Genomic DNA, 23,853 nt, shown 5'->3' with positions numbered 1-23,853 from the left:
TGAGTTCGAGGCCAGCCTGGTCTACAGAGTGAGTTCCAGGACAGGCTCCAAAGCTACACAGAGAAACTCTGTCTCGAAAAACCAAAACAAACAAACAAACAAAAAAACCCCAATACCATGAACGAGATAGAATACAGTCAGTGAAGCTATCCACGAACGCTCAGAGGGCCAGCAGTCTAGAGTCACCTCCAACATTCCCCCGCGCCAGCGTCTACAGGGAGAAAAGCCCCGAAATGGGCGGAAGCCGCTTCTCTTTTCACCTGGCCCGACTCCCGCTTCCCTACAGCAGCGCGGTTGGTCCTTCTCACCTGCAGCTGAAGACACTAAAAGAGACCTCGCAAGTGTTTCACACTTCTTCCTGACTCACACAACCGCCCCCACTCATTTTAGCTTCCATGCCACTGACTTGAATTGGCGGGAGAATACCGAGCCCAACCCCTCCTACGGGGGCTGGAGGAGGCCAAAATTCTCTCACCCTCGAACTAGGAAACCGCCCCGCCCTAGATCAAATTCAATCCCCGCTTCCCGCGGGTTCCTTCTACGACGTATGCTCGGCCCCACCCACTTCACAGGCCCCAGGCCACGCCCTTCGAAAGTCTAACCAATCACCATCTCGAACCGCGTTGTTATAGAAACTCTTATCGCCACCCCTTTTTTCTCCCAGCAAGCTGCGCGGCGCGCCAGGCCTCATCCCTTTTGTGCCATCCGGGTCTCTCGCGCTAGGGATATAGTCTGTGGCGAAGCGTCGGGGCGGCCGGGACTGTTGAGCGCGTCCAGCGGAGGCGCCGCCTTAGCGGCCGGGACTCGAAAACGATGGCGGTAGGTCCTGACGGGAGCCCGAGGCCAGGGCTGGGTTCTGTGTGGGTCTTGACGCGGAGTGAACAGCTCCCGGAGCTGTTGTCCGTGCTTGTGTGTGGACAAAATGGCGCCGCGGCCGCTTTCTGCGCTCGCCATCATGGCTTCCTGCAGCAGGGAGGGGGAGGTAAGGCGGTGGGGATGGGGGTGGGGAGCCGCAGGGAATGGCTCCTTTTTCCAGAACTTTCCTCCTCGCTGCCCTCGCCCCGTGTTTCTTGAGAGGCCCCCCCGAACTGTGGGGTTCCTCTCGTGGACCCCGACTGGGGGTTATGTGTCGCGGTGTGATAGGGCTTCTGAGTTTGTGCTGCCGCTGGAGAACTGCGACTGGGAAGGGGAGGAAGGAGAGAGACCAGGAGGCGTCTCTGGAAAGGATCGGGTCAGAAAGGCGGTCCGCTCAAGGGACGATGGATGAGGAAGCAGTCTCGGGCTTTTGAGCGAACCCTTCCTTAGTGAGAGGGGTGCTTTGCCTCCTCCTGCTTAGCGTTTGGCGGTGGGGATCTCCTCCTCGGTTGGAGTTGGGATTGTCTTAAAGAGTAAAAATTTGTCCGGTTATCCAGTTCCGTTCCCTGGTACTTGTGCTTCAGGGCGACTCGTGTTTCCATTTTAAGTCTTTGAGAACCGCGGGGCCTTGTTTCTTTGAAGACCCCTGTCTTGATCCATATTAAAACCGTACCTAAGTCACCTCTTAGGACAGGAAGCCTGCCCTGGATATTCTATGCCCGTTTTTAATGAATCATATCATCCTGTGATTGTTTTGTTTCTAGTTATAGAGAGATAATATTTTTTGTGAGCATTATGTATTAACCCCTTTTTACTGACTAAAAGGTTTTAACTTCATATTGTAGACAGGGACTGCTCTTCCTGATAATTGGAATATTTGAAAATAGAGTGGTTTTTCTGCAGCTCCCTACTCTTTATGTCTAGTTGAATTTAAAATAATTTTTATGAGGTTTCAAAGAGTAGATAAGCTTTTTTAAATTGTGGGACTGATACTTCGAAGTTGTGTCTTGGACCTCTTAATATACTTCGAGAGTAGTGTTGTTTCTGTGCTCCGTAAATGAACTCGAATACTTGGTTTCCGCAGTGTCCTCTACTATACAGGCAATCCCCCGGAGAACTGGCCTAGTATTAAGTATGCTGCTTCCCTTCCTTTGCGCTGGGAAGGCATTTGTGTGCTCTGCTTCAGGTGGGGTTTTCAAGATGTAAATTGTAAGAAATGGGTGGCTTTCTCACCGACCCAGCAACTACATAGAAGGCAGTTTGCAGGCAGTGTTTTTAGGAATTTCTGCTAAACTGAAGTAAAGCTGAGTAGTTTTGCTAATAGGACTTTCTATCTCCCTTGTATTGTAAATATCCTTAGAAAACCAAGAGTTGTATTTTGTCAGGGCCCATCTAATAGTACATGTGTTTAATGGTGTGGGTTTTGTTCTGTAGTGTGTTTTCCATGTGAAAGTGACAGCTACTGACCTGTGTCACATAGTGGTTCCTCTGTTGCAGAATAAACATTAGTGGACTAAATGTTGTCTGTTTCTGTAGTTTTCAGTTCTCTGTTGGTTCTCAGGAAAATGAACATATTTACATGGCTATGATCCTAACAACTGGAAGGCTGCAGCAGAAGCTTGAAAAGTTTGAGGGCAGCTGAGAACACATAGCAGGCATCCTCTTAAAGCTTCGATGGGGAGGTGGTGCCTGTGGTTTATGTTTGAAGTGCTTTTTTAGGTTGAGGGAGTATCTCTCAGGCCAATCTGAAATCATCTCTAAGGATAGTGATAACAAGAATGAAAGAAAATCACTGTGGCTCTTAATGGTGTAGTAGAGCAACATGTATCACTGGTGGGTAGCAAAGACAGAGATATTGCAGTATTTTAGGGGCATCAGCTAGTGTTTCTGGTTGTCAGCTGTAAAGTAAGGTTGACCTTGATTCTGACGGAAGAATGCCTTTCAGCACAAATTATTCCTATCCTGGAAAAAAAGAGCATGGCTACTGGAATAAGAACTAAGAACCTCCCCTGTAGCTAGTTGCTTCCTTTTTGTTTCTTACTATTCCTATTGAGGTACAGGTGGTAGTTTAGCACATAATTTATGCATTTCACCTCCAATTATAAGTTTGTCCTTTTAATTATGTGTAATTAATTCCTGAGCCATCTTTCCAGCCCCCAAATCTGTCCTTTTTCAAAGTGTAGTTTTATTATTATTGGAATCTGGTACTGGTTTTGACCCATTTTTATATCCGAGTAAAATAAAACACTTCCTTTGTTTTGGTACTTGTTTTCTGGACTATTCTTCCCGAGGGAAAAAGTCAGTCATGATTCTTGATGAAGACTGTAGTTATCTTCCCCTGAAGTCCTAAGTCAGAGATTGGTAAACACTTGGTGAAAAGGAGCAGCTGGTGAATACTTGGGGTTTTATGGGTAATCTGCAATCTTTCACATTGTTTGCTTGCTTTACCAAGCTTTTTAAATACAAAAAATTATTCTTCTGGGCTCAATGACATGGGTCTTTAATCCCAGCAGAGGCAGGTAGTTAGGTACCTGAGTTTGAGGACAGCCTCGTCTGCATGATGAATTCCAGGCCAGTCAGGGCTACATAGAGAAACTTTGTCTCAGAAAGAAAGAAAAGAGCACACGAGTTCTGCAGAAAAGTAATGTTGTTTGCCAGCTCCTGTCCTGAGGCATCAGTTGGCTGGGTGAACAATTTTATTTTCCTTCTCCAGTCAGATACCTACGGTTCCACTACATATGGTTCAGATCTGTTTGTTTGCCAGTGCCTCTTACCAAATTCAAGCAAATGTTGGGTTTGGTGGTATGTATCTGTAATTGCCATTTCAGGGCTTGTCTTGCCTATGAAATGTTATCTCAAACTCAATTCAAGGGAACTTTCAGGTTTTAGTATATACTTGAAAATAAGATACTTTCTATTATTCCTGCTTAAATCAGATCATCAGTTTCTTTAGTAATTTTTGTGTTTGTATCCTACCATCCCCACCCCAAGATTTCTCTCTATAGCCCTGGCTGTCCTGGAACTAGCTCTGTGTTTCAAACTCGGAGAGGTCCACATGCCACTGCCTCCCGAGTGCTGGGATTAAAGGCATGCAATACCGCCACCAGGCAGTACTTTTCTTTTCTTTTTTTGGGTTTTTTGTTGTTTTGTTTTTTTTTTTTTTTTACAAGACAGGGTTTCTCTGTGTAGCTTTGCGCCTTTCCTGGAACTTTGTAGACCAGGCTGGCCTTGAACTCACAGAGATCTGCCTGCCTCTGCCTCCCGAGTGCTGGGATTAAAGGCGTGCGCCACCACCTCCCAGAGTACTTTTCTTTTTAATTAGAATATTGTAGCATTTCATACATGAGTACTGTTATACATCATTTGCACCCCTCTGTAGTAGTTCTATGGTAAGACATTGTTTGGATTGCACAGTTCTCAGAAACAGGGCTGGTAGTGGTTGGAGATTTTTTTCCAGTGCTGGTGATTTAAGACAGATCTTCACACTTGAAGCAAGCGCTTCTACCACTGACCTACATCTTATACCAGAAATAGCTTTAGTGAGGAGGATACAACTGAAATTCACATCTCGAGCATTTATTCATGGGCTTTTGTGCTGGTTGCTGTTACGAGTACAGAAGATAGGTGGCCTTCTGTGAACTAGAAAGTGACAAGAAACTGAACCTTAGGTGAATCAGGTCTCTGAAATGTGTGTGCCGTTGTATTTTTTGTTTTGGTTTTATAAGTGCTGGGACTTACCTCAGTGATGGAGAACTTTTCTAACAATCATGAAACCCTGGGTTTAATCCATACCACTGCAAAATAAAATTTATATTGTAATATTGCCTATAAAATGCTTTAACGTGGAAACGGCTTGATGTTTCCATAGCCCAGAGCATAAATACGGAGAGGCAGAACATGTTTTGCTGTACCTCTGTGCCAAGGGGATATTTTCATTAAAGAAGGTTAATTAGGTTCTCAGGTAAGGTAATTTTCTGCTTCTTCTTTTATAATCTAGAAATGCTCCCTATGCTGCTTTAATATCTTACAGTTCTAAGTACCTATAAACCTTTTAACAGCTTATTCTAGATAGCTTTTTAATAATAATGAACAGCGATTTGATTACTGGCAAGTCAGCAGATTTAATTCACACATCTGAAGTTTTATAGTTTCTTTAAATATTTATTGGAAATGCCAAGAGTCAAGTCTTTTTATACCTGTTACTTTGCTATACATACGTCCACTTGGAAATCAGCCATATATGGGTTTTGTTTTATCTTTTCTGGTAAAACTCAACTGTGTTCATTCCTTGCCCTTTTAAAAACCAAGAGACATTGGAAATGCAATTACAAACTTTGATTTTTATTTTTAACTTTTAGGCTACTGATACAGAACGAGATGGACTAGCCCCAGAAAAGACATCCCCAGATAGAGAAAAGAAAAAAGAGCAGTCAGATGTGTCTATTTCTCCTAGAACCTCAAAACATCACTATTCAAGGTCACGGTCAAGATCAAGAGAAAGAAAGCGAAAATCAGGTGAGGAATTTAATGTGCTGAAACATTGCCTAGATAGTGGTGTATTCTGAATTTACTTAACACATTTTAACTTGGTACTTTTTAACTGTGTCGTAGCATTCCCTACATGGGAATGTTTTGTTTTCACTAAGGCTAGAACCCAGCACTCTGTTGAGTAGTCCCTATCATTTCATCACACCAAGCCCTGCAGTGCTCCAAGGACAGAATGGACTCCATAGTAGTTCCAGGCTAACCTAGGCTGAATAGTGAGACAGTGTCTCAAGTAACTAGCCTTAAAGGCAAACATTTTGCTGTGGAGAGAAAGCAGGCCTGGGGTGACTTTAGTGTGGAGTGCCTGGCTTGCATAAGAGCATTGTAATCAGATGTTTCCTGTCCCCATCTCCTGGTCCCAGATGACCAACTCAGGCTGATTATCACTACTTAAAAATGCTCAGCCAATAGCTCTTAAATGAACCCATGTTTCTATTTATGCTTTACCATGTGACTCATGGCTTGTGGCCTTTTTTGTTTGTTTGGGTTTTGGGGACAAAGTTTCTTTGTATAACAGGCTTGGCTGTCCTGGAACTCACTCTGTAGACCGGGCTAACCTCCAACTCAAAGAAATCTGCCTGCCTCTGCCTCCCTCATTGTGGGATTAAAGGAGTGCGCCACCACTGCACGGCTTTTTACCTCATTTTTCACACGCCTCACGACCGCCCTGACCGCCCTTCTCTCCCAGCATTCTCACTGTGTCAGGCTGTCTTGCCCAATCTCTTCTGCCCTGCTATTGGCCAATCATCTTTTAACAATGAGCATAATACACAGCAGAGCCTAACATTGCAGAATAAACGAATAGAGTGAGAAACAGAAGAGCGGTTAGTTTAAAGGTTGTACTAGAGCTTAGTCATCAACTGTTACTTGTGTGTATAGATAATTCTCAACAAGATCTTTTTTAGTATGTTTAAATCTGTTGGGCATTGTGATCACATTTAGAGTGAACATTTTCAAGCTTGATATGACATTGTGGGATGATCAAAAATTAAAATCCATCCTGGGATACAAAAAACCCTGCCTAAAAAAAAAAAAAAAAAGAAGAAGAAGAAAAAGGAAGTTTCTAGCTAACATCCTTTTAATTATAAATCATGTCAAATTTAACCCAAACTAACCCTCCTTTGTGCTGGGATTGTGTGTGCTCAGCCCAAATCTGTTCTAATTTTTTTGTTTTGGGAGTTTTCATGTACACACATACATGTCCATGTATATATGGATGTTTATTTAGTATGTGTATGTGTGGTATATTGTGTGTGAGAGATCTGTGAAGGCCAGGAGTTGACATCCAGTGAGATGGCCTAGTGTGGTGAGAGCGCTTATGTGTAAGCCTGACAACCTAAGTTCAGCCCTCAGAACCCCACGTAAAGGTGAAAGGAGGGAGCCAGGCCTGGTCTGCATAGCGAGTGCCAGTCCCTGGCCAGCCAGGGTAACAAAAAGTCATTCTGTTTCAAGGGAAGGGGAAGGGGGAGTGACTAAAAGAAAATGTAGTCTTTGGAAGACACAGCCCTCACTGGAAATTTTGAAAGTAGTGGTTTTGATTGCTCCCCCCCCTCCTTTTTTTTTATTCAAACCTGGACCTTGTTATGAAAGTCCTGTACTACGGACTTTTTATTGTTACATAATTATAATTTATGTTTAAGATGTTTGTGTGTGTTTATGTTATTTTTGGCTTTTGTGTGTGTTCACAGATAATGAAGGAAGAAAACACAGGAGCCGGAGCAGAAGCAAAGAGGTAATTAACACTTTAGTGAATAGGTACTTTAAAATTCTTGTAAAGTGTCTGGTAGAAATGTTTGTGTGACTATTTGCCATTGTCAAGGTAAGTACCAAAACTTGAAATTTAAAAGGTTAATTGGGTTTTTAAATAAGCATGATTTGGATTCATCATTTTTCAAGAAGATAGTTGTGTGTATAAAAAGTACCTTCAAAAACTATTAACTTTTATTATATTGTGAAAATATTCACAATAAAAAATATCATATGAAGAATAAGCTGGATTTTTAGGCCTGTGATACAGAGCTTCCATTAATCTGAGGTCCCAGGTCTCCTTATCCTTGACAACTGCTCAAGATTTTTAAGTATCAGTCATCTTTATCATTATCCTATTTGTGGGCTACTTTTTCTTCATTGAGTACTGAGTTTCCTCTCTTTTCTTTAGTGAAGCTAGTCCAGTAGTCAGCCTTACGCTATTGCAGTAAAAATGTGAGGGACAGTTGGAGAGGTGACATGTCAGTAGAGCCTTAGGAAAAACAAAGGCGGCGGCAGCTGTACTGCATAGGAGTTAACTTGCCTCCCCCACCTAAGAAGATGAGGACTGAGCTACCCAGGAAGAGAATCAGCAGTGAGAAAGGGAAAAGAGCCTCAGGGGGCTGGGCAAGGGACTCTGAAATCCAATATGGGCAGGGACTTCACCTCTCCCCCCTAATGGAAGCTCTGTTAAATTTTTAATTTAGGAGAGTTTTTGTGAAAATGACTATTTTGTTTAGCTCACATGATAACATTTCTATAATAAATCATACTCAGCGTGCTAATGCGCGAAGAGACTGAACTGAAGACGCTGCAGACTCAGATAGCAAAATAATAAGCCTACTTCATGATAAGGTAACTATTAGTCATTCAAACTCCTATTTCCCTTAAATATATCTTAAATCAGTTAAGGGTTTTAATGTTTTATAAAATTAATAGTAATGTTATGTTTGAAAACTGGCTTAAACTCTTAAAGTGTCTGGAATTGAACCGTTTATAAGCATTTCTAGTCTGCCAATATATGGCAGAGTTGAGAAAGTTGTAAGGTCATAGAGAACTGGTCTTGAAACTAAGGTTTAGCTCGTGTCTCCAGGTCTCTTGTTAATCTGCAAGATAAAAAATCACTATGATCATTTTCTGATGTATCATTGTGCATGTTCCTAAATGATTGACTCTACTTTTTTGTTTGTTTGTTTTTTGACTCTGTATTTAAAGTTAACCTCTAGTCAAAAGCAATATGCTGTGGCCTATTTTGGGAAATACCTGTGTTGTGTTACGTTACCGTGGAGAAATGGTAGCCTGAGCAGCAAAGGATGGGGCCCTGGCCCAGTTGAGTTACTGTGCCACTCTGTGTTTTCACCTCTTGTTTATATGAAATGGAAGAACAGTTTAGAGGATCTGAATTTCTCTTAGATTTAAGTTTAACAACCCTGAGTTGTGGGGGATTTAAGCTTTAAATACAAGGTGGCTTTCACATGTTTGGCTTGGGAAATACATAATTCCAGATTTGACATTTGAGTGGTAAGGTTGAGATTTGATCATACACTTAAGTTCAAAATATATATTTTATGATGACATAGGAATTGTTACCCCTGGTTTATTTACTTTTTTTGCTTCTCAATTAAAAATGGTAGTTGGTATTTTCAACCGTAGGTTCAGAAAATATAATAGAGCTGTAAGCCTGTTGGGATTGACACAGGCTGATAAGTGATTGCTCCATGGTTTGTAGACATTGAAAGATAAGCTCTTTTGGAGAGAATGGGGCCAGAAAGGAGGTTGGTTGAGGGGGACATTGCTACTCTGCATAATTTGAAATAGCAGTAAGTATTAACTTTTTGTTAAAGTAGACTTGGCTGCTTTTTTTGAAGTGAATTTTGTGAAGAAGCATTGCTTTGTTTTTACCTATTATCTCCTTTTTCGTTTCTTTTTGCTGTTACTGGGGATTAAACCTTGGACTTTATGCGGGCTAGTGAAACACTGCTGCTGAGGTACATCCCTCAGTTCCATTATTTTTATTTGTTTGTTTTGTGGTTGGGGCGCGGGGGGGGGGGGGGGTGTTTTGTTTTGTTTTGAGACAAGGTTTTTCTCCGTATCCCTGGTTGTCCTGGAACCAGGCTGGCTTCAAACTCAGGTATTTCCCTGCCTCTGTCTCCCTAGTGCTGGGATTAAAGGTGTGTGCCACTACACCTGGCCCTATTTTTTAAACTTGGTAGTGTGTCCTTTGGATTTGGAATGGGTTTTGTTAATTTTTTAAAAATGAGGATTCCACTTGAACCATGGCTTTCAGTATCTATTTTTTAAATGTTTATTTTTAAAATACTTAGGGAACAAACTGCAATTTTGTATCTTAATCAGAAAATTGTAATTACATATGCAACATTTAGGTGATATGAAACTAGATGATTTTATTTGCCACACATTCCTGCAATTTTGTATCTTAATCAGAAAATTATAATTATATATGCAACATTTAGGTGATATGAAACTAGATGATTTTATTTGCCACACATTCCTAAGGTTACTAATGTTGCATCACAACATTTTTGTTTACTGATACCCATACTAACTCTTTTTGTTGCACTATTTTCCTGAAAGAACCAACTTCTTGTTAAAACAGGCAAGAAGACATGAATCCAAAGATAAGCCCTCTAAGAGACATAAGTCTGAGGAGCACAATGACAAAGAACATTCTTCTGACAAAGGAAGAGAGCGATTAAATTCATCTGAAAATGGTGAGGACAGACACAAACGCAAAGAAAGGAAGTCATCACGAGGCAGAAGTCACTCAAGATCTAGGTCTCGTGAAAGGTAACTAGTTTGGGTGATGAACCTTGGCGCCTTCCAATACCTTTAACTTGTAGAGTATTCCTAGCATTACACACATAATCTTAGGATATAGGCATTTCTCACTACCTTAATGTAGTTCTTTACCAGCTTATATCTAAAGGCTTTTAGAATCTTAGAATATATTTCAGAGAACTATCATGTCCAGAGTCCTGGTATTGAGTCCGCAGCACTGGAGGAAAATCCATTTGGGGCTTTCTCATAAATCCAAAAGTGGCTTCAAAGCCACATTTAATTAGTGGCTAGATGAACTTTAACCTTTTTTACTTGTATTGAAAAGGTTACATTATGGGAACTGGAGAGATGGCTCAAGTGGTTAAGAGCACTGGCTGCTCTTCTAAAGGACCAGGGTTCAATTCCCAGCACCCTCATGGCAGTTCTTAACTGTAACTCCAGTTCCAAGAGATCAGACACCCTCATACAGGCATACATGCAGGCAAAACCTAATGTATATTAAATAAATCTTTTTGTTTTGTTTTTTGAGACAGGGTTTCTCCGTGTAGCTTTGTGCCTTTTCTGGAACTCGCTTTGGAGCCCAGGCTGGCCTCAAACTCACAGAGATTCGCCTGCCTCTGCCTCCCAACTGCTGGGATTAAAGGCGTGCGCCACCACTGCCCGGCAAATAAGTCTTTTTTAAAAAAGAAAGAAAGAAACAAACAGTTGCATTGTTACTTTATTAACCCAAAGACTATTATTTTATAGGATTGGTGCAAAATTTGTTACCTCTTTAACTTCTGTTCTACATTTTCGTTTTTGGTTTGGTTTGGTTTGGGGGATTAGAGGTGTCCAGATCAGGTTTTCTCTGTGTAACAGTCCTTGGCTGTCCTGGCATCTGCTTTGTAGACCAGGATGATCTCAAACTCACAGAGATGCTGAGATTAGAGGTGTGCACCGCCACTGCCTAGCTGTTGTATATTTTTTTTTTTTTTTTTGGTTTTTCGAGACAGGGTTTCTCTGTGTAGCTTTGCGCCTCTCCTGGAGCTCACTTGGTAGCCCAGGCTGGCCTCGAACTCACAGAGATCCGCCTGCCTCTGCCTCCCGAGTGCTGGGATTAAAGGCGTGCGCCACCAACGCCCGGCTGCGCCACCAACGCCCGGCATGACAGAGTTTTTCTGTGTAGTTTTGGTGCCTGTTCTGGATCTCGCTCTGTAGACCAGGCTGGCCTCGAACTCAGAGATCCACCTGGCTCGGCCTCCCGGGTGCTGGGATTATAGGTGTGCGCCACCGCTGCCCGGCTTAGTTTTTGATTCTGTAACTGTCCCAGGACTCACTATGAATCTTAGGTTGGCTGCAAACTTCTGGCTATCCTCTTAGCTCAGTCAAGCTAGCATTAAAAGTATGTTCTACCACTAGGCAGGCTTAAAGCTTGCAGTTGTCCCAGTGTTCCTTTACAGTGTGATTGTAGGTATATAAGCAACACCACACTAAGCTAGTTAAGTTGTTTTGATGTACTTAATTATTGTTGCTATTGGCCAAAAAAGAAAAAAGAAAAGAAAAGAAATTGAATGTATCATAAAACAACATTGTATTATAATATTTAGTCACAATAAAACGGCTTTTGGGCCGGCTGGTGGCCCACGCCTTTAATCCCTGCACTCAGGAGGCAGAGACAGGTGGGTCTGTGAATTTGAAGTCAGCTTGGTCTATGCAGTGAGTTCCAGGACAGGCTCCAAATATACAGAGAAACCCTGTCTCAAAAAACCAAAAACAAAAAACAACTTTTGGAAAATGGAGTTGTTATTCAAATATGTAGCTGGTTGTTTTAATGTCCATGGGTGTTTTGCCTTCATGTATGTGTGTGCCACGTTGTGAATGGCACCTGTGGAGGCCAGAAGAGCATTGAATTCCCTGGAACTGGAGTTAGGAATAGTGGGTGTTGGGAATCTTCTGGAAGAGAGCTGAGCCATTTCTATGGCTCCAGAGTGGGGAATTGTTAGTTTGGGTGTTTGCTTATTTATTTATTTATTTATTTATTTATTTATTTATTTTAAGAAACCAGTGTTTAGTTACATTCAGTGAAGATTGGGCAATAATAGGTGTGATGTCAAATATTTTGGTATGTTTCTCTGTAGTTTTGGTGCCTGTCCTGGATCTTGCTCTGTAGACCAGGCTGGCCTTGAGCTCACAGAGATCCGCCTGGCTCTGCCTCCCAAGTGAGCAATAATTGTTGGGCAATAATTTGTATGTTTGATACACTTTGACATAAGGGTCAATTTCCTTTCTATTTTGTTTTTTAAAATAAACTTTGACAAACTTGTGTTTAAAATGTTGTGGTTTGCTTTCACCAGTCTGTTCTGTTGTTTCTGATGGTAACAGATACTGCTGGGTCAGTGACAGCCAGTGCATATGCTCTGTAATTTTCATGTGCCCAGTTGAATATTTTTACCTTTGTAGTGATGGAAGCTAGTTTTGGCCAACATAGCATAACATTTTATTTTAAATTAAGCTAAAGCTGGGAGGTTAGTAAGAATGACCATTTGTGCTCCAGAGTCAGAGTCTACTTGTACTTTTTATAACAAATTGGCATGAAAGTGAATCCAACTACAGAGATGTGGTAGTGCTGGTGGTCCTGGTGGTCCTGGTGGTGGTCCTCCTTAAAGCTATGGTACAGGATAGAGCCCAGCCAAGAGTAGCTGCCGAGATGACTGAGGGTGAAGAAACACCTTTTCCTAATCTGTAAACAGTGCAGTTTTATGGGGGGGGGGTTGTTTGTTTGTTTGTTTATATTTTTTGCTGTCTTGCAGTTTTTGGTTTTTTTGTTGGTTTGTTTTGGTTTTGGTTTTGGATTTTTGTTAACTACTTTATAAGGTGTACAATGGAAAAGATAATTATGGTCTTGGCGTGGTTACACATGCCTACAATCTCAGCGTTCAGGAATTAAGTAGGACAGAAGTTCAGTGTCTGCCTGGGATATATAGTAAGACCCTGTCCTTAAAAAGGAAGGCAATTGTAAGCAATTCAAAGTTTATGCACTTGAATTTCAGACGCCATCGAAGTAGAAGCAGGGAGAGGAAGAAGTCTCGGTCCAGGAGTAGGGATCGGAAAAAGTCTCGATCCAGAAGCAGAGACAGGAAGAAGTCAAGATCTAGAAGCCGGGATAGAAAACGAAGGATTAGAACACGTTCCCGATCGAGATCCAGACACAGGCATAGGACTAGAAGCAGGAGCAGATCAAGAAGTCGAAGTCGGTAAGTGTTCATCCTGAATAAAGTACAGCGTGCTCTTCACTATCCACCTTTTCTCAGTTGTACAGCACATTATCTACTGATTGATCTAAAATATTTTAAATCATTACATCATCAGTAAAAACAAACTTAGGGCCTAGCGGTGTGTCTCAGTGGGCATGCTTATTATGCTTTGTCCAGGGGTTCTGTGCCCTGCACCACAGAAAACATTTCCTATACACATTCTTACACAGCATGTGATTTGAAGGTGATAGGTGATAGTAACCTAAATTTATTATGTTCTTTCTGTTTGGTTTGGTTTTGGTTTGAGATTTGGGGTTTTTTGTGTAGCCCTGAAAGGCATTTGCCACCACACCCAGCAATTGCGTTCCTCTTTTCTTTTTTTTTAAATCACAAGAGCTAATATAATACTCTATATTATCAGGCTATTTGGGTTTTGTTTTCCTAATTTACTTGTTTGATTGTTTTGCCTGCATGCATGGTGCCTGAGGTCAAAAGAGGACCATCAGATCCCTTGGAACTAGAGTTATGGGTGGTTGTGGACTGAAGCCAGGTCCTCTGCAAGAGCAGCAAGTGTTCTTATCCACTGAGTCATCTCTAGCTACTGGGGTGAGTGGGTGTGTGGGTGTGTGGCGTACCTGTAGAGGGGCTATCAGCTGTTGTCCTCTATTGATCTTTGAGTTCTTTGTTGATTTGGGGACTCAGCTAGGGTGACCTAAACCTCCTGGGGTCTTCCTGTCCCCACAGTCTCAGACACTAGGGTTATAGCCATGCCCAGCTATTTTCCTGGATGGTAGGGGTTTGGATTGGGTCCTCCTGCTTTCACAGCAAGTACTATTTGTCACCGAGCCAGCTTTCTTCCTTTTTAATTTATTTATCATTGTCATTTACTCTTGTTTTATGGCGTGGTTTACATTCCTTTCTGCTTTGGTTTTGGTTTGGTCTTCAAGTTGGAGTCTCTCTTTAGCCCTGGGCTGGCTGCTTCCCCATGGTTTCTGGGATCAAAATTTGTTTTGGAAAAAAAAAAAAAAGACTCAAAGGATTAAAAAAATTGTTTTGTTTTGTGGGTTTTTTTGGTGGTTGTTGTCTCTTTGATTGATTGTTTTTTCTTAGAAAGAGGGTCTTCATTTTCCTCCCTCCAAGTCCTCTTGTATGCCCTTCCTTCTCTCTCCTTCAAATTCATGGCTTCTTTGTCCGTTGTTACTGTGTGCGTAATACCTGTTATTTGTATGTACATATGTATTCCTCAATATAATCTGGTGTAACTCATTTTTAATCGCCTTTCAAGCAGTTAGTTCACTTGGATGTTTTTATTGGTCCAGGTCATTGGCCCGCCCTCCCTTATTTTTTTAAGATTTGTTCTGTGTATGGCTATGTATTTCCCTTGTATGCAGATGTCAGTGGATGTTGGGTCTCCTTAAATACCATGGCCAGCAAATTGTCCATTGCGAGAGGCAAGAAGGAAGTCCAGTTCACCTTGGCTCAGTAGCTGGTGTTAGTTCAAACCTTGAGAGTCTGCCATCCAATGGTTTATTTTAGGCATATTTAAGCACAGCACAATTTGGAAAAATGTTTCCTGGTGATAATTAACACAACAAAGCTTAAGAAATGATTATGTTGAAACTCTTGTACAAGTTACATCTTCCATGAAGATTGCTTTGGAAGCAGACTCAAGGGTATGGAGGAAGATAGTGCTGTGCTTGTCTGAGATAAATAATAGATCAAGATAAGGATCTGTGGAAGCTGGTGTTGCCTGGCCATTCACATGGCCCAGAAAGTCACCAGGCTATTAACCATGTATATTCACAGCCTTCTATGCAGAAAACAGGTGTGTTTTCTTAGGACAGTACTGTCCTATTTAATGCTGTGTGTTTAGCATTCCTGGTTTGCCTCCTGTTTATCTTTGAGCACAAGGACCTATATACTTCTTACAAGTGGAAGCCAGAAGAGGACACTAGATTGCCTTTATCTGGGGTTACATTACAGGCAGTTGCAAGCCAGCCAACATTCATGCTGGAACCTGAACTTAACCACTCTTAACCATTGAGACATTAATTCAGCTTAAAATAGTAGGAATATTTGAATCCTCATTGTGTACAGACTAACATGCAGGATTATGAAGCAAATCTTTGCACCACTGAGTATGTAGGCAGAAAGTTGGAAATAGCCAGTATGATTCCAGCTATAACATGGATATTAACTGGCCATATGTGTAAGAAATTTAGAATTACTATGAAAGATGTATTGATAGGGGCTGGAGAGGTTGCTCAGTGATTGAGAGCACTGTCCGTTCTTGTTAAATTCCCAGCACTTGTGGTTGCTCACAACCATCTGGAACTCCCAGTTCAGTGGGCCTGATGTCCTCTTCTGGCCTTTGTACCAAGCATGTAAATAGTACACAGGCATATATGCAGATTTTTTTTTAAGCCTCTATTTTTTTGATTCTTGTTGAGCTATGTAAAGAAAATTAGTTTTTATGAAGATAATTATTGGATGGCCATAATGAGACACAAAATACTGGTTATTTCAGAGATAGAAAGAAGAGGATTGAAAAACCAAGAAGATTTAGCAGAAGCCTAAGCCGGACACCTAGTCCACCTCCCTTCAGAGGCAGAAACACAGCAATGGACGCCCAGGAGGCTTTAGCTAGGAGGTATGTGTATTTTCCCATTTAAGTCATTTTTTTCCTTTTCGAATTGCTGTCAATTGTGTAGGCAAATGAATGCTTTTAACTCAGAGGATTATCCTTTCCCCATCCCACCCACCCCCAGAAAATCTAACCATAAATGCTGTTGCACATTGGTAATTTAGAACTACATAAGTAGGTTTTTACTTGGGAATTTTGTTGTCATTTATTTTTAATTTGCACGTGCAGATAGGCTGAGAAGTTTTTGCCTTTGTGATTAACTGATATTTTTACCATCACCACCCGCATGAAAAAACAAAGATTCAAAGTCTTTTCCTTTTGAAAATTTTGAATTTTAAATCATTCAAGAACCTGAGTTGTCTTTTCCTTTACTTTTTTTTCTTTATTAAAAACAAAACACCTGAACAGAGAATTCTGTCACTAGATTTTAGTTTTAGTAGATATACATCACAAGCCAATTTATTATCTTGTTGTATAGAGAGAACGTTGCAGTTCCAAAGTTTCTGTTTGACTGTTGGGCAGTTATGTGGCCACATTAGAGCAGGTCTGTGACAGAAATGTGCAGGGGCCAAAGAGCTGCCTCAGGAGGAGGCCAAAAGCCAAGCAAGCACCTGTTTGCAATTTTTTGCATATTCTGAAAATTATATTTTTTGGATTTGGGGTGTTTTTTTTTTCCTTACAAAATTGAGTTTGTATTTTTTTTCATTATAAAAATACAGTTATCACAGTGTAACCTGATGTGCTGCTGCCCTGTGAAGCCAGCCTGGCAGAAACTCCACTGAACAGCAGCAGCAAAGGTGTGAGCTCACCCCTTCTTCATCCGTTCACCTCAGTGAATGGAGTTGGTTCCGACCTGCATTGGCCCTACAAGTGCAACCGATAGACCAATAGTTGTCTTGTTTCAAGCAACAGAGTTAAAAAACCTAATATATAATGGTTTATTAACTTAAACACTATTTTCCAAGCAGTGAAGTGTACTCTTTCTTACATACTGGCATCTATTATATTTTCTTTTTAATTGTTACTAAGGTAAAGTTATAGGGTTGATATGTTGGTGCATATCTGTAATCCTTGCATTGAGAGGTAGGAAGATCAGGAGTTCAGAGTTGTTCTTGGTTACGTGGATACTTTGAGGGCAGTGTTAGGCTTACATGAGACCCTGTCTCTAAAAACCAAAAAGAAAACCGTTGTTACTACCATAAAGCTGCTTGATTTAGATTATCAGTGATCTTGCTGTTACAGGTAGACAGGAAGCCCTCTAAAAGAAACGTTTGAAGTGTATTGGTCCATGCCTTCAATCCAGTGCTCAGGGGGCAGAGGCAGACAGATCACTGAGTGTGAGGCCACTCTGGGCTACATGGAGAGAGGGGGTCTAGGACGGTGGAGGTCCATGAAGAGTCCCTGACTCCCCAACAAACAAAAAAAACCAGAAAGAGACACATGTAGGTTTCTTTTTTGGTTTTTAAGTGTCAGAATTTAAAGCAATTTTGGAAATAAACGGTTTGTGACCTATTTTGCTGAATAACATAATCAGAAAGTTATTCTCAAGGATTATAGATTGTAAAACATCTTTTTGTAAATTTAAGTACTTTTTAAAACAAATATCTGTTGAGGATGTACTTCAGTTGATACAGTGCTCGCCCAGTATGCACAAGCCCTGAGTTCCTTGACCCTGCCTAAAATCAGTGAGGCACATACCTAATCCTAGCATATAGATGGAGAAGCAGGAATTGTCTTAAGTTTAAGGTTATTCTCACCACCTGAGTTTGAGGCCATCCAGGACTACATGAGACACTCTCTGGAAAAGAAAAAAACACAAATACCTGTTTACTGTCTCTAAAATAGCATGTGTGTCTCAACACCAAAACAACCATTTCCTCAATCACAGTGGATTTGGACTGAATTAATGAGACCACATGACAGGTTTCTCATTCAAGAACTGAGTGATAACCACTTACTATCTGCTCTGTGGAAAATGAATTTGACAAAACATGGTAATTTAGTGTAAAGTATAATTTGGTAATTCATTTTTGTTTTGTATTGAAATTTTTATTTTATGTTACCAGTTCCCTTGCTAACCATAGATTTCTTGATTTAGTAGATTGTTAAGAAGGGTTTTTGCATATCATCTTATAAACTAAAGATTGCAGGGATCCTTTATTTGTATGGATATAAAATAGACTATTTTTATTCAGGTTCATTCTGCCCTGTGCAGTATATTATAAATACTGTTTTACCACTTAAGCATATACTGTAGTTTAATGTTTAGCACCAGTATATGGTTTGCAGGCTTTTAATTTTATCTTTGCTTTTTTTTTTTTTTTAAAGCATTTAGGGTGAGAGAGGATATATAAAAATTTTGCTTTTAACGAATTCAGCAATTATGTAAGAGTAGTCATGGTGGCATGTATCTGTAATCCCATTGTTAGGTAAAGACAGGAGTGTCACAAGTTCCAGGCTAGCCAAAGCTACTTGAGACCCTGTCTGTAAAAAACAGACACACAGAAATTTCTAAACGTTATAGCATATGCTACTTTGGTGAATATGGCAAAGTTTGCATCCCTGGTTCATAGCCTGCTACAGTCCTGCAGTTCAAGGCCAACAAAGACAACATAGCCCTCCCCTATCGTTCTAAAATGAATAATGACTTTTGTTTTTAAGACTTGTGTTGATATACTTATTAACTGTCTGGTACCTAATCTTAATAGGAAGGATATGATTCATTAATTTTAAAGTTCTGTGTATGAAATGTTTGTGTACATACATGAAGATATATACTGGTTTTACATCAATTGTTTTAAATTGTCTTTGATAGGTTGGAAAGGGCAAAGAAATTACAAGAGCAACGAGAAAAGGAAATGGTTGAGAAGCAAAAGCAACAAGAGATGGCTGCAGGTAACTTAACTGGGCATTGCGTGGTTGTAAAAAAAATACTTGAAAAATCCAGAAAATTGAATAGGAACAATCTTCTCAAAAACCATTTTGTGGCTCTGAGTGGTCACACTCCTTCAATCCCAGCACTGGGAGAGACAGAGCTAAGAGGATTTCAGAGTTCAGGGCCAACCTGGTCTGAATAATGAGGCCCTGTCTCAACAATAGCAACAACAAAACATGTGTGCGGGCATGCGGTCGCGCGCATGCCCATATTGAGTATGTGAAGTGAGCACTCAGATGCCGTCCATGGTGACATGTCTAGGTCAGAGGACAACTTGTGGAGTCGGTTCTCTCGTCCTCTGTAAGTTCTGTAGTGGTCAGGTTTTCCTTTTACCCACCAAGCTGTCTCATTGTCTTAAGAACAGATAATTTTTTGATGAGTGAATGATGGTTATTCCTGGTAATAAACCTCCATAGCTGACTTCTTATGTTAGCTTAAGAACCTAGCAAGGACAAGGCCCTGGGTTTGGTTCTCAGCTCCAGAAAATTAAAAAAAAAAAAAAAAAAAAAAACTTTTAGAGCCAGATAAATATGGTATCTGATAACCACTTAGGAAGCTCCCTGCAAATTCAAAGCTGTTATATAGCAAAAACTGTTTGCAAAAACAAGGTGTAGAAGAAAGAATTTTTTAAGAGAGCTGTATTCTAGCAGGGGATAGTGCTTCAGGCCTTTCATCCTAGTACTCAGGAGACAGACTGAAGGCAGTCTCTGAGTTTGTTACCAACATAGTCTACATAGCAAGTTCCAAGCCAGTCAGGTTACACAGTAGGACCCTGTCTTGTAAGAAGAGGAGGGGTTAAGGAGCCAGCTCAGCAGTTATCAGCACTGGCTGCTTTTCCAGAGGACCTGGGTTTGATTCCTAGTACGCACATTGCAGCACAGAGCCATCTGTAACTCAAATTCCAGAAAATCCAGTGCTCTCTTGTTCTTTCTGGCACCAGACATCTATGTGGTACACATACATACATAAAAACAAACACTCAAACATTTTTTAAAAGACAGGATTTCTCTGTGTAGCCTGAAACTCACTCTGTAGAGCAGGCTAGCCTCAATCCACCTGCCCCTGCTAGACTTAAAGGCATATGCTGCCACCACCACCCAGCCAAGAATATTTTTCTTTGAAGGTGGCGGCTATGTTCTGGATTGACAACTTATTTGAAGAATCTGGCATGTCTCTAGAACTTGACAATACCCTCTCTTGTGTGTGAAAAATGACTAAATTGTTCTAAATGCTTTAATTAAAATTGCTGCTGGTGGGTCAGGCAGTGGTGGTGCACCCCTTTAATCCCAGCACTTGGAAGGCAGAGCCAGGTGGATCTCTGTGAGTTCGAGGCCAGCCTGGTCTACAGAGTGAGCTCCAGGACAGGTACTAAAACAACACAGAGAAACAAACAAAAAAGCTACTGGTGCTGGGTGTGGTGGTGCACACCTTTAAATCTCAGCACTTGGGAGGCCAAGGGAAGCGGGTCTCTGAGTTCAACACCAGCCTGGTCTATAAAGTTGATGCCAGGATTGTTACACAGAGAAACCCTGTCTTGAAAAAGCATACACGTACCCTAGTTATTTTACTGAAATCATGCTGCCTTATTTTGCGTACATTTCTTTGGTGATAATAAGCAAATGTGTGTTGATGAACACACTAACATGTATTAGCTAACATTTCCTTATTTGATGATAATTACCTTTCCCTTTTATAAATGGTAAGGTTTTATAGACATACAAACACTACTATTGTGTGAATTAGCTATGTCTTTAAAATCCATTGTATGTTTTTCAGCAGCTGCAGCCACTGGGGGCTCTGTTCTCAATGTTGCTGCACTATTGGCGTCAGGAACACAAGTGACTCCTCAGATAGCTATGGCAGCTCAGATGGCAGCCCTGCAAGCCAAAGCCTTGGCAGAGACCGGCATAGCTGTGCCCAGCTACTATAACCCAGCTGCTGTGAATCCAATGAAATTTGCTGAGCAAGAGAAAAAGAGGAAAATGCTCTGGCAAGGCAAGAAAGAAGGCGTAAGTTCTTGTGTTCTTGTCAGTTCACCACTAGCTAATGGTTGCATGAAACAGATTGGAATGAAAGCTGTCGTTTCCAAGAGGCGGTTTATAATGGTCAGGTTTGCCACGATTAAAACTGTGTGTGTGTCCGTGTGTCCGTCCAACTTAGAAAAAAAATATGATTCATTTGCATGCTTCTCAATTGTGACCTTTTTTGGGTGATAATATTGTGTTGGAATATCCAAATGTTGAATTCATTTGAACCAAGCTTTTGAAGAAAATCAATTGTTTACATACATTTATAAGGAGTGAGGACTAAGCAGCTTGGTAAAAGATACATTGTGAGCCAGGTGTGGTTGCTCATGCCTCTAGTCCACGCTCTTGAGAGGCTGAGGCAGGTGGATCAGGAGTTCCTAGACAACCTGGGTTACAGAGTGCAATGCTGTCTCAGTAGGCATGGGATATGTTATGAGGTGGTGTTCATTTAGGTTTTATTCCTTCATAATTCTAAGAAGTGTTAAGATAGTTATAAATTATAGTAATGGGATTCTTTAAATTGTTTGATTTGCCTATGTTGTGGAATTTATAACATAATAAACTTTTAAGTTTTACATATTCTAAAATTCAGTACTTTTTAACAGGACAAATCTCAATCTGCTGAAATATGGGAAAAATTGAATTTTGGAAACAAGGACCAAAATGTCAAATTTAGGAAGTTAATGGGAATTAAGGTGAGTTTATGCCTCAGGTTTGATCCTAAGTTCCGTTTTCTCAGCTTCATTGATTTCTGACTTCAAAGTATTTCAGTCATATGTCAGTTCCAAGCACTTAGTTGAGGATATCTGTTCTCCAAGTTAATCTCGTAGACATGACTATGCAATAGTCATCCTTACTGTTGGACAATACAGACTGTTTTGACATGTCTGTTGATCATGCCTGCTGAGGCTACTTAGTGAGACCCTATATTTAAAAATCTAAAGCAGCCGGGCAGGGTTGTCACATGCCTTTAATCCCAGCACTCGGGAAGCAGAGCCAGGTGGATCACTGTGAATTCGATGCCAGCATGGTCTACAGAACGAGATCCAGGACAGGCACCAAAATTACACAGAGAAACCTTGTCTCGAAAAACAAAATAAAAAAAATCTAAAGCAGGACTGATAATGTAGCTCAGTTGGTAGTTGCTTTGTTTTTGGTTTTTGTTGATGTTTTGGGATTTTTCATTTTGTTTTGTTTTTTGAGATAGGATCTTGATGTATATCCTCATCTGGCCCTATTGGTAGAGTCCTTGCTTAGCAGTCCTAATGATCTACATGAGTCAAGTTCATGGGTTTTTGGAAGTAGGGTTTCTCTGTGTTGACCTGGCTGTCTCTGTAGAACTGAGTGCTGGGATTAAAGGCATGTGCCACCACTACCTGGCCAAGTATCATCTTAGGTCACATAAAGAGTTGGATGATAGCCTGGGCTACATAGAAGCCTGTTTCCAATCTTTCTTGGTCTTTTGATGAAAGTTTAAAGAGGAGTAATGAATTTGCTGGGGAAATGCTAATGTTCTTTTAGATGAAAAGTAGCTGAATATGGTGGTGCATTCCTAATCCCAGTACTCAGGAGAGGCAAGCAGATCTCTGTGAGTTCAAGGACAGCCAAGGCTACACAAAGAAATGCTTAACCATTTATGTATAGAGAATTAATTTGATGCAAGCCCTGGAAAGATATAAAGAAATGGGCTCTTCGTTGAAGGAGATGTTTGTGTTTAACTTAAGCTGGCTTTTGTTTGTTTGGTAATTATTTAATGAATGTGAGTGCTCTATCTGCATGCATAACTTTATGTTAAAAGAGGGCACCAGATCCCACTATAGATGGTAGTGAGCCACCATGTGGGTCCTGGGAATTGAACTCAGGGCCTCTGGAAGAGCAGCCAGTGCTCTTAAAGCCATGTCTCCCACCCCAGCTGGCTTTTACTTTAACGAAGTAATCTCCATGCGCTCCACCCCACCAATGCCTGCATGGCTTTTTCCTGTTACATCCAATAAAATAGTTAACACTTCTGTCCCTGTCCCTGAAACATGTGTATCCCTATTTCACTCTATATATGGCATTTATATGCTTAAGTCTTTGCACTATTGACCACACCACTTACAGGAAATTATTGTTTGTCATCATGCTGTGTTCCATCCATAGAACAAGTCTTTGTATGTATAACTTCCTATCAAGGTTACTATTTTATATCTGGGGCTGGAGAGATGGCTCAGCTGTTAAAAGCATTTGTTCTTCAAGAGGACCCATTTTGATTCTTAGCACCCACATGGCAGTTCACAACTGGAGAGTCCTAGGGAACCAACACTTTTCTGGTCTCTGCAAACATTGCACACACATGGTGTACCAACCTACATGCAGGTAGTACAACCATGCACACAATAATAAAGTTAAAAATCAATTGTTTGTATGGTATTTAGAGTGAAGATGAAGCTGGCTGTAGCTCGGTTGACGAAGAAAGTTACAAGACTTTGAAGCAACAAGAAGAAGTTTTTCGAAATCTTGATGCTCAGTATGAAATGGCAAGATCACAAACCCACACACAAAGAGGAATGGGTTTGGGTTTCACATCTTCAATGCGTGGAATGGATACAGTTTGAAAACTACCAACTTGGGACTTTATAGACTTGTTCTGATGTCAGGTCCTTGTTCACCAAACAGCTAGTATTCTAGCTTGCATGGGTGTTGCATTGACTTTAATTTATTGAAAAATACGATTTTTTTTGTAAATATCAGATCAGTGATACTGGTGTTAGTGTTGTAATCAGGTTAAACCCACTTCCATTAAACTTGACAGGACTATAGAAGGACAATATTTTTTAGTTCATGAATTCTACTTTTCAAATCTATTAAAGCTTCGGGTGGGATAAAATCTCATACATAGATTTTCTCGTGTCCGCTGTCTTGTGTACTTTTGTACTTAACCTTGTACAGTTATTTTCATCTCTTGAAACATGAAAGAAATGTTAAGTAGATGTTCTTTAGAAGATCTGGCCATTTGGTACATAATCTGCACACATACGCTGGGCAGTGATAATAAAAATGGTTTTCTCAAAACTGGTGTTAATTTAA

General features: G+C 40.7%; 2 protein-coding genes across 10 annotated transcripts in view; one reads left to right on the top strand and one right to left on the bottom strand.

Annotated features, from left to right (window-relative positions):
* Positions 1 to 23,853, bottom strand: part of Kntc1 (kinetochore associated 1) — a 104,946-nt gene that overhangs the window by 76,062 nt on the left and 5,031 nt on the right. The window contains exon 1 of one of the 6 annotated variants that reach the window (XM_042268532.2): positions 309 to 552. The exons of 1 other annotated variant lie outside the window; for it this stretch is intronic. The gene's annotated coding sequence lies outside the window, so the exon portion shown is untranslated. Of the gene's footprint in view, positions 1 to 116; positions 553 to 23,853 lie in introns of those variants that run through there. 4 more of the 6 variants (XM_076561410.1, XM_076561406.1, XM_076561408.1 and 1 more) reach the window with 4 other exon arrangements.
* Rsrc2 (arginine and serine rich coiled-coil 2) lies at positions 474 to 23,853 on the top strand. Of its 4 annotated transcripts, none has more exons than XM_006970710.4 (11): positions 715 to 819; positions 5,214 to 5,370; positions 7,089 to 7,132; positions 7,924 to 8,001; positions 9,742 to 9,954; positions 12,975 to 13,178; positions 15,706 to 15,828; positions 18,638 to 18,717; positions 20,534 to 20,766; positions 21,390 to 21,479; positions 23,202 to 23,853. In XM_006970710.4, the coding sequence occupies exons 4-11, from the start codon at positions 7,994 to 7,996 to the stop codon at positions 23,379 to 23,381; spliced, it is 1,131 nt and encodes a 376-aa protein (XP_006970772.1). In that variant the 5' UTR covers positions 715 to 819; positions 5,214 to 5,370; positions 7,089 to 7,132; positions 7,924 to 7,993; the 3' UTR covers positions 23,382 to 23,853. The 4 variants fall into 4 exon arrangements, with proteins under 4 accessions (XP_006970770.1, XP_006970771.1, XP_006970772.1 ...); XM_006970711.4 differs by having other exon boundaries at positions 716 to 819; positions 20,537 to 20,766; XM_006970708.4 differs by lacking the exon at positions 7,924 to 8,001 and having other exon boundaries at positions 474 to 819; positions 9,764 to 9,954.

The sequence above is a fragment of the Peromyscus maniculatus genome, chromosome 23 (genome assembly GCF_049852395.1).
Source record: "Peromyscus maniculatus bairdii isolate BWxNUB_F1_BW_parent chromosome 23, HU_Pman_BW_mat_3.1, whole genome shotgun sequence".
Lineage (NCBI taxonomy): Eukaryota > Metazoa > Chordata > Mammalia > Rodentia > Cricetidae > Peromyscus > Peromyscus maniculatus.
The sequence above is the reverse complement of the archived record's forward strand: the minus strand, read 5'-3'. Positions and strand labels throughout refer to the sequence as shown.

Bases quoted from the DNA above. Each gene is read 5' to 3' on its own strand.
- Rsrc2 (XM_006970708.4), top strand. The intron at 18,718-20,533 runs GTAACTTAACTG...TATGTTTTTCAG, and splicing joins GCAACAAGAGATGGCTGCAG to CAGCTGCAGCCACTGGGGGC. The intron at 20,767-21,389 runs GTAAGTTCTTGT...ACTTTTTAACAG, and splicing joins GGCAAGGCAAGAAAGAAGGC to GACAAATCTCAATCTGCTGA.